This window comes from Heloderma suspectum, chromosome 2 (assembly GCF_057233095.1).
Source record: "Heloderma suspectum isolate Gila_16-S chromosome 2, 16-S_ref, whole genome shotgun sequence".
In the NCBI taxonomy this organism is placed as follows: domain Eukaryota; kingdom Metazoa; phylum Chordata; class Lepidosauria; order Squamata; family Helodermatidae; genus Heloderma; species Heloderma suspectum.
Genome location: NC_139459.1, coordinates 322,983,877 through 323,001,296, shown reverse-complemented (window position 1 = coordinate 323,001,296; position 17,420 = coordinate 322,983,877). Strand labels below are relative to the sequence as shown.

The window sequence follows — 17,420 nt, the reverse complement described above, 5'->3', positions numbered from 1 at the left end:
TGGAAGCACAAGAAAAAAATATAGCTCTTTACTTTGACAGATTGTCTTGAAAAAAGCAAATTTTACCTGCGGCTAGCACAAAAGCCACTGGGCCTACCTGCCTGAAATTGGGCAGATTTAATCACATCCATGGGGGGCTACAAGGTCGCCAAATTTCATGGATTTATCATACAAACTAAAAAAGTTATGGCCACTTCTGTTTTCCAATGCAAGTCAATGGGAAAAATGTTAAAAATGGCAATTAGGACAGCTCAAAAGATCTGGGGCACAGCTCAAAAAGATCCAGGGCCCGTGCCCAGGTGGGTCAAGTTTCACGTGCACTGAGAAGGTAATCCAATCTATGAGGTTCTTTTATTATGAAGAAACATTATTCACAGAAACAGTTCACATTTGCTTTAACATTAGAGATCACTAATCTCTGAACAAAGAAGATGAAGAAAGCAAAATGTTGCAAGGAGCAAAGTTTCTTAGGCTGCAGTCCTATTCAGTGTACATACAGTATAAATCCTTCTTATCCAACCTGATGCCTTCCAGGTGTTTTAAACTCCCACTGTCCTTGACATGCTGGTCATGCTGGCAGGAGATTATGGGAATGGAAGTACAAAACATTTGGAGGACACCAGGTTTGGAAACACTGCTATACTGTACACATTTAGTTTAGAGTCAGTCCCACTGCACTTAGTGGGACTTTCTTTTGAATAAACATGCATAGGATTATCATGTTAATTTGTTTGTTTGTTTGTGTCTGACCACACATAAAAAGAGGAGCTAAGAAAAGAATTAAAAGACCTCCATGAAGTTTTACCATTTTTCATGAACCTTTGAATCTCAAAGGCATATGCCTAGGAAACTGATGTCAACTAATAAATTGCCTTTTGAACTATAAAGGAGGTTCTTGTGTCAAATTTGCTAGTGAGTCTCCTTAGAAATCTTCAGTAGTGCATGTATTTGTACACAACGATCAATACATTTTTTTCTTAATTTAGTGTTTGTAGCTAACAGTACCTTTTATGGAATAAAAATCAAATACCACTGTGCAAAAATAATAATATAATTTTAAATAAATAAAATGTCATACTGCCATTATTCTGATACAGAATTGTTGCATAGTAATATCAATATATTTACATAACAAGAAGTCAGGTACTTCAAAAGACTTTCAAACACATAGTTTCAGAAAAGTTGCTAATGTATGCCAGATAAAACTCAAACAATTATTTTTCTTCTCATACTCAGATAATTGTTAGATTTTTAAAATAGCCTTAAAAAATTAAGCACCATGGTGCAGATTTCTCAGCATTAAAGAAGGTAAAAACATAGTTTAAAGTAAAACATGTTTTACTTTAAAGTAAAATTTTGTCTAATCTAAAAGTAGTATAATGGTTACAACAAATGTGTAACTGAAATTTAATACTAGAAGCAATTTATTTTGTACAGCTGTACAAAATATGTCAATCAAGCTTAATAGATACAGAAAATACTTGGTCCTATTTATGTAAACTGACTCGGTAATTCTTGCTTAATGTTCTAGATGTCTTTGCTGAGGAACCTTAAGACCAGACTTTATCAGAGAAGAGTTGCCGTATTATTTCTTTAGAACAGCACATGCCTGCACAATTTGTGACCCATCTAGCTAAATGCAGCCCACCCACCATGCATTGGGGCCTTCCAGTTTCTTGGCAAAACCAAGAGATTTATTGGGTCTCTAGTGCTCTGCCATACATGGATGATAGCATGAACGCAGCCTGACAGGTCACCAGTCGCAGGAAAGCTGGCTACTTACACACTGCTAAAAAAGAGGAATTGTATCACCAGAAGAGAGTACAAAATAGGACACCAACTATAATTTAAATAGAAATACAAAGTATCTCACCATAGTGGAGAAGACTGACAAGGTGACTTGTGTGCCTGCTCAGGCTCTTGTCCAGGTACTAACTATTGCTGGGCAACTTCAAGGCCCCTGCTCTCCCTCCTTAGGAGTCTTGGACTTTAAATCAGACTTGGACTGGACACCTTATCCATCTTTACAAAACTGTCCCCTGTAAAATAGGACACCTGACCACCCTAACATCAGCGCATTTTCTCTTGTTCTGCTAGAAAGAAATATATAGAATTCTCCAGAACCGTCTAGCTGCAAATGTCTTGGGTGCTATTAACGATGGTATCTTAATAATATTAATGTTTACAAGGCAAGAAAGTATGTTAGAAAATTTCCTCTGGCAAACAACTTCATCACAATAACAAGTGAGGGTCTTAATACATTAAATAAGTAATGATACAGAATCCTTCACTATGTTTTTGCTAAAAAAACACATCTTCATTTTTGAAGTCTGGTAAACATTTGTATTTGCTAGGGGAAATCCGGACACAAGCCAAGTTAGGTAGGCATGGACAGCTGTGATGCATTCTCCTTCCCCAAAATGGAATCTGGAAACAAATATTTAAAGTTGAAAAAAACTGAGACAAGAAAACTAGACGATAAGTAGTTCCAGCACCCACTGTTAACCCTAAAATTTCCACACTGGTATCAAACTGGTTCATGGAGATTCAAAACAACATATTCTATCATCTTTTAGGTCGACTGCATTGTTTTTCTATATAGATGTATATTGTTAACATAATGTGACAGCGATCCTCTCTGCACTAAATTACCACTACAAAAGAAATGTAAGGGTGGTATACATGATTAAGGAAGCATCACAGTTTTGTAAAGGCCTAATTCAAAGCCTAATAAAGTTGGTAGATGCTATCTTACATATGCCACCTTGCTTCAGATTGGGATGTCCCTATTGGGTTTCCAATAGGGACATCCGTACTTGTCATTTCGACTGTACGAAAGGACACAGATTCAACAGGATCAGCTTTGGAACTGGGCACTTTTCTTCATTAAACTTGTAAGCTTGCATATGCCCTCAAAAATATTCTAACCTAACTGCTGCACACAGGATTAATTTACTTAGACCATCTATAACATATCTTTGTCAACCTCTTCAGAAATTTTTCTTCATGGTGCATGTAAACTTCGGTCCATATTTAGAATATAATAGCTCTGTTCAATGGAACTAAATGGATTTTTTCTGTCAGAAGTTGGATTTATTATTCACAGTTCAAAGCTATGCCTTACTTGTAATCAAACTCAGCAACTCCAGTCATAATCAGGTTCTGCTATGCTGTAAGCTATACAAATACATATGAAGTCATTTGAGCTGACGTCTTTTAAAAATTATCAGTTATAATTAGGTCCACAGTAGGACAAGTTTGCGAATACACAAATTTCAAGGCAGACAAGTGAGGGAGATTGCTAAAAATATGCAAATTTCAAGACAGAGTAGTAAAATGGAGGGGAAAATTGTGCAAATTTCATGGCAGAGCAGGAAAACGGCAGGGGAAATTGTGCAAATTTCAAGGCAGAGCAGTAAAATACACAAGGCTAAATGAAGAACTCACAGTCCTATCTAAAAGACTAAAATGTAAACCATGTTCTGACTTAAGCAAAAGTCCTACAGCAATCTCTGATCATCTTATATCAGCTAGTGGTCCACTTTACAAGCTATTCATGTGTGATTTAACAAAGGGCGCCCAAGTCTAATCTAGTATGAAGCCAAAATTGCCTTTCAATTTAGGCTTGTCCTTGCAGAATAAGTTTAAATACAATGGTGTGAGAGTATGGGAAAATAGAAATTGAAGATGTCCGCTTTGTACCTGACCAGCAGAAAACGGTGAACTACAGCACTCGACACTTTGAATAGTTGAGCAACCTCTACAAATAATATTTAAAGGCAAATGAAATCCTGAACATATTAGCCATTTTAGCTTCGAGGCTATTGAATTGTAAAGACTAGTTTCAGGGAATTGTAAATGGCTTGACATCAGAAGCTAGAAATGGCACAAAGCAATGTCAAGAGTTTCAAGAAAATGTCATGGGTGACATTCCTTCCTGCCGGTGCTTCAACAGCAGACTGAAAAGGAACTGAGCTGGAAGGTAGTGGCTCTGCCCCTCATCTCACGGAATGGGAACAAAATGCTTAGGTCAGATGAAATAGGAAAGTGCCTTCTCAGACGCTGAGGTTTATAGAAAGAAGGTCCTACTCATCTGCACAGACACAATCCTACAAAGAAGAACCAGTGCTTCCCACATGGGGTAGTAGTGAGAACCTTTATGAATCACAAAGGTACTATATTGAAAAGGAGAATCAAATTGTTGTCGTTTTGATCTTGCTAACATCTTAAGTTTTTCACATCCATTTAAGGCCGGAAGGTCATTTTGCCACCAGAGTTAGAAAAAAAAGCTACATGAAGCATGGAGGGCTCCATTATTAAGATAGAAGCTGGAACTGAGTTATATCCTTAACAAAAGGGGTGGGGTAATAAATGCAGTAATTACATGCACAAGATGCTGTGGGTATGCCAGTTACAGAATGTAGGCATAAGGTTTAGCACTAGTAAGAGAGTACAACCACAAACTATGAGCCTTAACTGTTTTTAAAAAAAGCACTTTGGGACAGTGTTCTTAAAATCTTGTCAAAGGAAATGGGAGCCATGCTTAATTTCTAATTAAAAAAAAAAGAGGCCTGTGTGGGAATCCTGACATCTGTTCTGGAAAGAAGCCTTGTTCCATCATTCTAAGTGTGTGAGAACAAGCTGTAGTTGCTTATTAGTGAGAGAAGTGCACTCTGTATATGCACCAAGATACTTCTCTTAGGGTGCAATCGTATGCATGTTGAAACACAAAACAGGCCTACAACTCCCAGCAGTCCCCAGCCAGCCATGCTAGCTGGGGAATGCTGGGAGTTGTAGGGCTTTTTCTGTCTAAACATGCATAGGATTGCATCCTTAATAGTATATTCTTTCCAATATGTTTCTTTAAAGGGCATGGAAATAGACAAAAGCAGGTGGTACTAAACGGCATGGTTAAAGGAAAGCATGCGGGACTATAAGTACCTGCAAGATTTTATTTCTACTTGTATTACTAACAATCTAATGCATGTTAGCAGCTCCATCAAAAAGAGCATTTTAGGCACAATCCTAAAATGGCTGGCTGGGGAACGCTGGGGTGGTAGGACTTTTTTCTGTCTAACCTTGCATAGGATTGCACCCTTAAAAGCTTATATTAACAGTGTGTGTGTTTATCTAGATTCTAGACTAAGATAGATACCATTGAAACCGATGGTACAAGTTGCTCATGACTTCAGTCCAATTGATTTCAATGGGAATTAAATACAACTAACTTATCTTCTGGATTCAACCTTGAGTGTGAAAGGAATTTCTTGGAATTAGCAAAAAATTTAAAAGGAACTCCATCACTGGGTTGTAGCAGTCTCAGATCTAAGCAAAAACCCTTTGCCTAATAGTGAATACGTACAGGTATTACAAGAGAAACTTTCAGTCATGTTTGTGTCACACAGTACTGGCAGATTGTGGAAACATGACTCAGATGAATGGTAATTAGGAGCAGGATGAAAACAAAGGTCAGCATGCTCAGAATAAAAGCTCTAGTATCTAAGCAGTGTGCTGTTTCAAATTATATTTTATGTGGATAATATTCAAAAGAGAAGAAGCGGTCTGCCTTCTCTGTCTGGAAGAAGGAAATTAAGAGCTTCGATTGTCTGAAGTCTGCCTACTCAAATGAGTAATAGCTCCAGAAATCAATAGCATAAACGTGAATTATCACAAGTGACTTACAAGGAGACAAGAGTAAATATACTTTTAAATGTAAAATACTGATCATGTTCTATAACGCAGGAGAAAAGCACTGCACCTTTTTAAAGTCATAGATCTTTTACAGAATAGTACCGACAGTAATATCTTTATTTGCGTATGTTGTTATGATGCTATTTCCATAAAAAGACAACTTCCTGGGTAATGTATATGTTCCTGCACTTTTGCAATGGATAATATTTTATGCAGTTTGACTTACAACAAAATATATTCCTATTTCCTTCTACCCTGCCAGTTAGAGTATCACACATGGTACCAGAATAACATACTAACTTTATGACTCAAAGGATGACAGTCTTCTCCCAAGCTGCTCATGGGTGTACACATTCGAAGGCTTCGAATCCAGAGACTAACAGCACAGCACATGTCTCCACCACACTGCAGATCTCTCTCACAAGCCTTAAATATAATAAATAGACACATAGTATTAGATAAACAAAATTACTAAAAATATCCTAGGCTGTTCCATTACCGTCTCATATATCTAAAAGCTTGAATTTTTAAAAGGGTTTGCTTACACGAGGAAACTTCAATGTGGAGACAGAAATCCGAGCAACTACCAGTATCTTAAAATGATACTTTGGATAATTCACATTATATTCTTAAAAGACAGTAGCTAGAATCCAATGCTGCCCATTTAGTGCTTCTGGAAGCAAGCCCCAAAACAAGTGGAAACACTTGTTACTGGAAGGGGGCAGGTCAGCAGAGCTCACTTATGTGAGCTAAACTGCGGTTCTGCAAGCAGTACAGGCCACTTGCCAACCAAAAGTGGTGGGGGTGGCCAGCATGCAAGGGCAGCACTGGATTCTGTCCAGCGATTCAGACTTGCCAAAAAATCAGTAATTAAAACATTACCAAATGAGTGGAAACCACCTATCAAATGTCAGATGCTGTCAGTGTTCAAACACCCTTTTCTTAGTTTAGGCAAAGGTTACCTCTGGTCCAGGTCCAGTTCAAGTCAAGTGGAGCTTATTTAGTTATGTCTTTAGCCGGATTTAGGAAATTATATTATTTTCTGTTAGTATGGAGGCCAGATAGAATGTAATGATGGGTCAGTGATTATTTTACTCTGATTAATAGCCATAGCAACAGGTTGTCAATTATCTTTTATGTCATAGAAAAGCATAGCACATGGCATTTTCATGAGGTGAGTCGGGTGCTATGTACAGTACATCTAAACAAATTATGCAGATTTTTAAAAAGTATTATGACATGTGATCACCTGCTAGCTGTTGGTGATCTGACCTAGAAAAGGTCTTGTTGATAGGGTAGATATTTCCATCAGAATGTCTCTAACCACTTATTGGGGGCAGTCCTAAGAGCAAATGTACCCAGTCTGGCCCAACAACTGAAGAACTACTCTTTTCTTTCTAATAGATGGAAAACTCTTTTAATTTTTTATATTTTTATAGCAACCTTGACTCTCTGAAGGTATGACTGGAACAAATTATTGAATTTTTGTTTCCCTGCATACTAACTGAAGTAAGACCAGTGTCAAGTGTAGGCAGGGCTGGGCACCTGCCAATGGCCCACACCCTAGCACAGGGCCCACTGGACCTTCTCCTCCTCTTCACCATTGCAATCTGCTTGTTTACCCACCTCTCGCTCTGGCCCAAACAACAGTGGTGCTGAAAACGAGGAGCAGTAGATGCCACTATCTACTTGCTTACTGTTTCTCTGCCTGTCAAGCAAAAGAGTAGCAATGATAAGAAAGTGGATGAAGTGGATGAGCAATCGCAGCTGGTGACAATGGTGATAAGAAAGTAGACTCACTGAGGGAGGGGGCCCATTTCTTGCCCAAGGGCCCTCCAAAACCTCAACTGAAACTTCAGAATATCATAAGACAAACTTTACAATGTGAAAAAACTTCACTTGAAAACAGAGGTAATGAGAATCAGCTGAGTAGTAAGGACAACAAAATAGTTTTTCGGGGGAATAGCCATGTTAGTCTGTTGCAGCAAAAACAAGAATCTTGTAGCACCTTAAAGACTAACAAATTTATTCTGACATAAGCTTTTGTGACATAAGCTATATGGTAATACTAAAATTCAAGAATATAACTTCCTATTAAATTCAGAGATGAGGTATAAGGTTACCTGGGTTTACATCTCAATGGGGAAGGAATGCAACACCAGTTCCGAAAAACTATCCCACAAAATATAAATTGCTGGATAGTAAAATATTAATTGGATTTTAGTTTATTTTTACGTTTCCCTATTTTAGATATCTTCTTAATTTTGTAGAAGCGTTAAATTATTTACTAGCTCAAGTTGCAGCACAGAATGAATCCCTCTATACTGCCTGGCCAGTACAATAATTGCTACACTTTACATTGTGTTTTGTTAACAAAACAAGACCAAATGCAATGGATTGTTGCCGTTGATTTTTTTGTGTGTGCTTTGAAATAGTGGCCAGCTAGGTGCTTTAGGAAGATCAAAAGCAGTGGATCAAAAGCCTTTCTCTTAACGTTACCATTTTCTTCATCTTACCCTTTCCACCTCCTAAGTTCTCTTCCTTTTCTAGGCCTCTTACAGAGCTTCTCAAGGTATTTTCAGAGGTCCTCTCAGGACAACTCTCCATCTCACAGTGACCGTACTTGGAGGTCATCCCTAATTACACGTGACTTTAAACATGCACCTGTAGTGTAATATGCGGTTTTATTTTATATAATAGTAAGCATGAGGGGTGATTACATTTTTAATTGGGACAGAACAACAGCACTGGGGGGGGGTGTTGTGGGCTAAGCCTTCCTTCACTACCTGAGCTGGTGACAAAAATTCGTCCCTGTGCTGCAATTAGCAACAGAAAAAAAAGCTGTCATTTGTGCCAACGAGAACTTTTTCCTTTTGCTAATTAGAGTAGTGGGAGGCAATTTTGTCAGGTTTGTGGCAGGAAGGGAAGTGATGGGTTAACCTTCCCATCCCTGTACACTAGAGTTCCCAGTTAAAAGTGGAACTCCCCCTTCCACTTACTATTAAATTTTTTTAAACCCTCATATGATGCAGTGGGAAACACATTTAACATCAGGCGTAGGCCTGTCATTGCCCTTCTTGCAGCCCTTCTCCTGTCTGAACTGAAAACAGCATGGGCTTCAAACAACAATTTCATTAATGAAAAATAAAACATTTATTTTTAAATGTGCAATCCTATATCTACTAGTATTTTACCAGAAAATATAGTGGGACCACCAATCATTTTTTTCCTGTTGAGTCTGTAGGTTGAATACATAAGTATTAAGAATACTGCAGTCAGAAATCAGCACATATATGTTGTCTGGCTTTATTGAGTATTCAGCAGACGCTGCTGCTGAATAATGTATAATTAAAGAGTTAACATTTCTGCAAATGACCCTAGGAAGTAAGGGGCTATTGGGTGCAAACACACTTATTACTTTAAAATTGCATGTGTTCATTCTATTCTTTCATTAATAGGGGGAAGGGGAGGAGAGAGAATCCTACTCTAGAACACAATCCAGTTCCCTGTCAAATTCTTGCTTTGTGCACATGCTACTTCCATGAGCAAAGTTCCCTCATACCAACTCCCCTCTGCTACTGGATTCCCTCTTGTGCAGGAGAGCATAGACTGGATTGTGCCCTCCCTGAATAAATACAGAAGTGCTAATTCAGCACATTTCCTTGAGATGACATTAACATTAATGAAATTAAAACGAGTCCTACAATAGTACAACAACATATGAACAGTAATTGGTTGGAGGAACCAGCTTTGAAATTGCCATTGTAGTTCTTTGTGCCACAAGTGCCAGCCAACTAGGGATGGACGAAAGTCCCTTACCTGATCCCGAAGCTTGCTTCGCGGTGGGGGGGAAGCGCCCTGTCCCTCCCCGCCAAAATTCTGGCCGGGGGGGGGGAGGCGCCCCGTCCCTCCGGCTGCGAAACCTCGTCTCCTGCCGGGACGCAAATGGCCGCCGTTTGCGTCCCTGCAGTCAGCCGTGATAGGCTACGTAAACATTTACGTAGCCTATCACAGCTGACTTTGAAAAAAAAAGAAGCTATCACGGTGTTTTTTAAAAATCTAGCCGTGATAGGCTACGTAAATCTTTACGTAGCCTATCACGTTTGTTTGTTTGACTTGGAAATGGCGGCAGCCAGTTGGAAGACCGGCCGCCGCCGCCGAACCGCCGCCAGAGCCACCGCCACCAGGGACATTCGAGCAAGGTAAGTCCCGTCCCAGTGGGGGGGGGGGGGGAGAGACCGTTTCTACACCAATTTCAGGGGGCCGAATGCGCTGGCATTCAGCCTCCCCGAGATTCGTGGAGAAATTCTCTGACATGATGAGCCAACTGCCAAGCAGTAGAGAAGGATAATGTCACATTAAGCACTTTTGAAGAGACACACCATTGGTGTAATATGAGAGATAGAGGGGCGGAATCTATGTGGCACTGGTTGTACCACCTATGTCCCTTCATTCATTTTTCCCATAACACTAATGGTCTATGTCATCAGAGGCACTGACTGCTGCGTACGTCCTCCTCCAAGTTGTTGGCTTCCATCCTCCTCCTCACTTTCCTTCCACCAGTTTGACCTTGAAAATGAGCACCTAACTAAACAATAGAAGCAAATTGCAGGGGGGGGGGGGAGTATGTACAGGGAAGTTGTAAAAGCCTCAACACTAAAGATCAAAGGCACAATGGATCCAATATAGAGCAGACAAAAGATGTAGAAAATGAAGAAGTAATTAACAGAGCCAAGTTAATTAATAAAACAGTTTAAAAATATATTTGGAGAAACTTTAAGCTGTTCGCATTATTATACTTTATTTTTTAGCACAAGTCTTTAGGAGAAGGAGGAGCAGAAACATATTTAAAAGGATAAATATGTTCCTTTTCCTATCTATCTAGCCTATTTATCTAACTTGCAGAAAAATCTACTTAGTCTATAAAATCTCAACTGGATTTTCAGTCTCTTGTGTACACAGATGAATGCATGCTTGGAGCTTTGGAAAGAAAAAGGAACCTTTCAAAGGTGAAGCTCAGGCTCTCGTTTCCATTTCCCAATTTTGCATAGAATCGATTACATAAAAAGTTTATTGGCAAGGCAACAGGGAACTGAGAGTGATTTTAGATGGGTCTGAAAGGAGCAGGGGTGGGAGCAGAAAAATTCTCTGGTGGTAGAATTTCTCCCAAAGCTCAGTAAACCTTTCCCAGCCTGTCGAAGGAATTAAATCTGGTAGATCTGGGGACTCCAGGAAGGAAAATCAACCCCAGGAGAGGTTTCATCTCCGATAGGAACTTCTTCATGCAGGGATACAGGCCAACAAATTAAGAGTGCAATCCTATATAGACTCAGCCGTTCCTCTGTTCAGTAGCGCTTACTCCCTAGTAAGTCCTTAGAGTTGTTGCAGCCTAAGGCTCCTAGCTACTTCCAAATCGGGCACAACTGGGTAAGGTCAGGGAGGCGGGGAGGCTTTCAGTTTCAGGTTAGGACAGCAGAGCAGGGGCAACTTCTTCCAAACTCCCTCCCACCGACCCACCCGAGTCTTAGAAATAATCGGCGTTAAAAAGACTAGCTCTGCTGCTGTGAGGCTAAGGAAAACAGCAGCTCTCTCCGCCTAACCGTGTGAAAACAGCCCCTGCGGGAATAGATTCATAAGGCTATAATCCCATGCCCATTTACCTGGGAGTAAGGCTCACTGGGCCTTCTGAGTAGACATTTATAGGATTGCACTGTAAATTAGCTTAAGTAACTGAGGCGGCTGCCATGATCGCACCTCCCGCTCCTTTCCCAGTAGCATCTGAGCGGAGACCCCTTCAGATACACTTGCGCCTGGTAACAAAACCGAGGGGACAAATCCTGTCTCTCCCACGACAGTTCCAGGCACGCACGCAGAGAGCTCTCAGCTTCAGGCTCGAACAACTTCTTCGCCCCCATAAACTTCAGCAACTTGGAATCGGGCAAACGCCTCCCAGCGCTTCCACTCCTGAACACCCCACAGCCTCCATCACCTGCCCTCTCCCACAAGCGAAAACCCACGCACCCCCCCGTTCTTGATCTCCCCGCCTTGACAACGCATCCGTCCCCACCAGCCCACCCCAAGGACGGAGGTCGACTCCGACTCAGCCAACTCCAAGCGTTCCGGGGGATCCCATTTAGCGAGTATCAGTGGGAAAACTCCAGAGGAAAACCACGCCCGCCAGGGAAGCAAAGGAGCACAACGCCAGAGCGCTGAGGGGGTTTTCTTTGGAGAGGAAAGACGAGATCCTCCCGCCCTACAGTGCACCACCTACCCACCGCGCGAACGCGCTCTCGGTCTCTCACACGACCCTCCGCAAGGAAAACGCCGAGCGGCACCTCATCATCAGTGGCTTTCCCCAGCGGGGAGCCCATGATGCAGGCGGCCACCCCTGCTTTCTCCGCCACACCGCTGTTCGGCCCGGGCCTGACACAGCTGCTGGTGCTCATGGCCACTCCCGCGTTTCCCGCCAAAATACCCTGCAGGCTCAAAAGGCGGGACACACGGGCGCGCGCGTCCCGCCCGCGGGAGCCGTCGGCGGCACAACTAGCGTCCCGCCGTGTCCTGTTTATGTGCGTCTGCAAACGTGTTTGCAAGAGCTCCCCTGCCCCGAGAGGCGGCCTCTCTCACCCCAGTGATGACCGCAGAGTCTCCCGCGGAGAGCAGCAGAAAGAGGAGGGGAGCACAGCGTAAGCTCCTCATGGCTTCCTCTTTCTCTCTCCCGGGCTGCGTCTGTAGTTTTCTGTGCGTTGAGCCTCAGTCGAGGTTTCCCTCCGGGCAACAGCACCGGTGAGGAGGAGCAGAGCTAGGGGCCGCTCCAGCCGTTATAAAGCTCAGGGCTGCCATTCAGAAGCAAGATGAGTCACCCAGCCAGCTACTCCGGCAACGGCGAGAGGGACAGACACACACACACACACACACATGCGCGCACGCGAAGAACCATAATACATAAAAATACAAACACGCACATCTCATCACACAGAGGAGACACTCTCAAGTGGACATCCAAAGAGTAGCGCAGTGATTCGCTGACAAAGAAAGCCACAGATATGAACACAAGTGAGCTGCCCAGAGAGCTTCGGCTATTGGGCGGTAGAGAAATACATACATACATAAGAGTTCACAGTCACATCAAAGGAGAGACATGAGGGAATGCAAACAAACAAAAAACTTTGGCCATACAAAGGGTGACAATAATGTATGTTCCAATATAGAAAGATAGGCACGCAATGTACCCGCAGTTCCAACAAAAGACACAAACATTCCCGAAGTGTCAATCTGCTTGAAAAAGAAACAAAAGACATGGACGGCAGAATGACGTACTCACATAAAAGTGCTTATTTTGTACAGTGAAAAGTGCTATAGAAATAATAAGTGGTGTTCTAAAACAGATCTCCAAGGGTTTTCACACTCAAGATACGCTTTGAAGGTTGATACCAGGCGGCTGAAGTTGTGACACATATTTCATCCCTACTCAGTCCTTGACCCATCTCTGAGCAATGTGGATTATAAACTTTCTAAGAAGGGGACTGACTCTATTTAACCTTTTTTCACCTTTGCTCTATGTCTGTCATATAGTTGTGTCTTTTTGTTTTAGATATTCTAAATTTTTCCTTTGGAAAGTTGAGGGCTTTTCTCCCCATGTATGCCTGGTTTTTTAAAAATAGTCTCATTGTCTATCAGAAGTAATCTTAAATGCATCTGAGGGTGAAAAAATAATACACTTCAAACTCTTGAAAATCACCTCCTGTTTAGTCCATTTCTGATCAGGAATTGTCAAATTTGTTTGCTGGATGCTCTTTAAAGGGGATTATTCTGGCATTTCCATTCCAAAAATGGCTCTTTGATGTTCATGATTTTGTCATAAATTGCAGTCAGAGATAATAAATGGTACATCAAAGTGCTCAGTAAATAAAAGTTTCACCCATCAATCATGTACTCTTTAAACAAATTAGATACTGTAATTTAAACAAGAGGAAATAATGTTCTCTGGATCCACAGTTAATGCAAATATGCATGAAACTCCCAGTTTATGTGTGTGTGGAAAATCTTAATCTTTAACTTTTTGCAGAATTATTATCACAGCAGTGACAGTAATGGCCTGTCAGTAAATTGAGCATTCTACCCTGTTAAATGATGATCTGGGTGGGTGGGTCATTCTAACCTTAATAAAATCTAACCTTTATCAAATCTAAATTTTCAGGTGCCAGAAAGAAGTGTTGATTGCACATACCCTGAAAATTTCAGGACAATTGGTGAAATTTTGAGGGAGCAAGAGCAGGTTAAATGCAAAAAGCAAAAAACCTCTCTGTGTGTGAAAAATGACTTTGAGAAAAACATTGACAACCACTCTGTAGTCATGCTTCCTGAAGGAAAATGCAGGATTTGTATTCTTCTTGTATTGGAGTTAGTGGAAAACTTTTTTTTTTCACGTTCCATTTCATTTAGTCTTTAAAATGATAGTCAGCGGGACTAACCATAAGCATGGTCATGCTCTTTCTCCCTCCCCCACAACAGCTGATTTAGAATGTTGGCAGGGGTGGGGGGCTTGCCATATTATCAGTGGCTGATAAGGAGAAAGAGAAGATGACAGCGTTCTGTGGGTTGTTGTTGTTGGGGCAGAATCTGCTTTAAACAGACTATTGTAAACTGCCTTGATTAGGTATTCAGGATTCATTAGTTGTCTCCTCATTTGGTTTAACATAGTCAGTTTAAAATGCTGCACTGGTTTTGGAGTTCTTGGACTTGGTGCCAATTAGCTACTGAGTTCAAGGTGTTACTGCTGGACTATAAGGCCTTAAATAGCGCAGGGTCAGATGATCTGAGAGACTGCCTTCTCCTGTATTGGCTACTGCTAGTCTACGTTCTGGGGGGGAGCTCTTGCTTTCTCTACCCTTGGCCTACTGAGGCCTCTTTGGCCATGATGCAGAGGAGACCTTCTCAGTTGTGTTGCCCACCATGTGGCATTATCTTCTAAGTGAGATCACGTGGGCTCCTAATGTGTAGTTCTGCCACCAACTTAAAAACACATCTGTTTGTCCTGCCATTTTCCTGACCACTAGCATCAGCTACCCTTGGCAATTTTTATGAGATTGTTTTATCACTGTTTTATTTTTTAAGGGCGCAATCCTATTCAGATAGGCGGCTGCCTCTGAACTCGAAGGTGACCGCCTGTCCGATGCAGGGCAGGAGAAGCACGGAGAGGATCATTCCTTCCTCGCTTCTCCTGCCCTGCATTTTCAGCTAGACAGCTGATTGTGGCTGTCTAGCTGCGGGAGAGCTGAGCGAGGGAGGAGGCTGCTGTACGACACATGGCATTTCTGCCCTCCCCACCCTGGAATGCCCCCCGGAACACCCCTTTATGGCTGCTCTGCGCTCTTCTTACACTGCCTCTGAGGCAGCGCAGAAGTAGGGGGAGGTCAGTTCTCTGGGAACTGACCTCAGAGCGCAAGTTCTGAGGTTGGTTCCCAGAAAACCAGATATCCTATGGCCATCTAGTGGCCATTGGATTGCTCCCTTAATGATTGGTTTTATTTTATTTTATCATGATTTTATCTTGAAAACCACTTTGGGATTTTTTTTTAAAAAAAATGAAGAGCAGTATAAAAATCCTATGAATTTTTTTTAAAAAAATCTAGTCAAAGTTAAGCACTTTTAAGCACTATTGATAATACAGGAATTAATTACATGTATGTCTCTCCTACTGAAATCAATAGGCATAAAAGTGCTTATGTTTGAAATGACTGTGCAATATATATTTTTAAGCAGTTTTTCATTCTTCAGGATTCAAATTATTATTATTATTATTATCCTATTTGAAGCCAAAACATATTGTCCTGCATGGGTGTTAAACAAAACAACAGAGGGGAGAAACTAAACTCAAAAAGAGGAAAAAATATACAACTGACCCATATAATATCAATCAACCTTTAAAAATATTTGTAACAATTGCTTTGAAGTTTTTAAACATGAACTGTTCGAGATAGCCAAGGCTAAAGGCATAACATTTACTAGTGAAACAAATGTAGAATGGTCATGCAAGTATTTTTGCACTTCCTCACAAATTTCTTCAGCCGAGCTCTAGAGGTAGTAGGTCAGTTTATGCTAATCCACTATTTAGCCTTCAAGCTGAGAATGGCTACAAGTGGTAGATAAGATATCCTTGAATGAAGACATACATCCCTGGAGAAAATTGGAGCAAAAGGACAGCTATATGACTCTGGCATTCAGTCCCTGCCAACTTGAGATAGATCTGAACTGGGTCTATGGGCTTGGTTGTCTGGGTCAGGGGAGGCTGGTGACTCCAATTTCAGTGGGGTGGAGATATCATTTTGGGTTTTAGTTACAACCAGTCAGAAGTTTAAAGGATAGGGTTCAGCACCTTGGATAGCTCCTTTAGACTTCTGGCTGGTTGTAACTAAAACCCAGAATGCAATCTCCCTCCAACCAAAATTGGAGCTGCCAGCCTTTCCTGGTTTGAGTTCATACTTTCCATATTGATAGTTCCTGGACTGCATTTGCAACTGAATCTGTACCTTTTAAGATCATGACCACTTCATTTTTTTGTCCAGACTTGGATGTACTGACTCAGCAAATCCAGTTCTAACAAACCACTGAGCAACTGTGCTGTTGCCTACACTAAATCCCTCCTAGACCACAGAACAAATTGAGAGAATCACAGGGTCAGAACTGATTACATTTGTTGTTGTTGTTCAGTCGTTCAGTCGTGTCCGACTCTTCGTGACCCCATGGACCATAGTACGCCAGGCCTTCCTGTCCTGCGCTCTCTCCCGGAGCGTGCTCAAGTTCATATTCATTGCATCCGTGATGCTATCTAGCCATCTCATCCTCTGCCGTCCCCTTCTCCTTTTGCCTTCAGTCTTTCCCAGCATCAGGGTCTTTTCCAGGGAGTTTTCTCTTCGCATTAGGTGGCCAAAATATTTGAGCTTCAGCTTCAGTATCTGTCCTTCCAATGAGCACTCAGGGTTGATTTCCTTTAGGATGGACTGATTTGACCTCCTTGCAGTCCAGGGGACTCGTAAGAGTCTTCTCCAGCACCACAGTTCGAAAGCATCAGTTCTTCGGCGCTCAGCCTTCCTTATAGTCCAGCTCTCACAGCCATACATTACTACTGGGAAAACCATAGCTTTGATTAGACGGACCTTTGTCGGCAAGGTGATGTCTCTGCTTCTTACTATGCTGTCTAGGTTGGCCATAGCTTTCCTCCCAAGGAGCAAGCGTCTTTTAATTTCAGGGCTACAGTCACCGTCTGCGGTGATCTTGGAGCCCAAGAAAGTAAAATCTGTCACTGCTTCCATTTCTTCCCCTTCTATATGCCAGGAAATGATGGGGCCAGATGCCATGATCTTAGTTTTTTTAATGTTGAGTTTCAAACCAGCTTTTGCACTCTCCTCTTTCACCCTCAACAAGAGGCTCTTGAGATCCTCTTCGCTTTCTGCCATTAGGGTGGTATCGTCTGCATATCGGAGGTTGTTGATAATTCTCCCAGCAATCTTAATTCCGACCTCTGATTCATCCAACCCGGCATTTCTCATGAACTGATTACATAGCCATTGCTTAATTTGTAGAAGAAGTGATACTTGGGTTCAGGCCTCAAAACACCTGAGGTTCTTTTCATTAATTACTAATTGGTGAGAAAAAAAGTGCATTCTGCTCCTGCACAGAACCCTTGGCACAAGTTAAGCCTTAGACACAAAGTACAAACACAAATG

The 17,420-nt window shown here is 41.6% G+C and overlaps 1 protein-coding gene across 3 annotated transcripts; it reads right to left on the bottom strand.

Annotated features, from left to right (window-relative positions):
• Nucleotides 1-333: 333 nt before the first annotated feature.
• On the bottom strand, nt 334-12,416 carry PROK2 (prokineticin 2). Of its 3 annotated transcripts, none has more exons than XM_084832500.1 (4): nt 12,027-12,159; nt 7,318-7,399; nt 5,992-6,117; nt 334-2,427 (listed from the first exon to the last, which is right to left on the bottom strand). In XM_084832500.1, the coding sequence occupies exons 1-4, from the start codon at nt 12,032-12,034 to the stop codon at nt 2,302-2,304; spliced, it is 342 nt and encodes a 113-aa protein (XP_084688626.1). In that variant the 5' UTR covers nt 12,035-12,159; the 3' UTR covers nt 334-2,301. The 3 variants fall into 3 exon arrangements, with proteins under 3 accessions (XP_084688626.1, XP_084688625.1, XP_084688627.1); XM_084832499.1 differs by lacking the exon at nt 12,027-12,159 and adding an exon at nt 11,446-11,861; XM_084832501.1 differs by lacking the exons at nt 7,318-7,399; nt 12,027-12,159 and adding an exon at nt 12,319-12,416.
• Nucleotides 12,417-17,420: the final 5,004 nt, after the last annotated feature.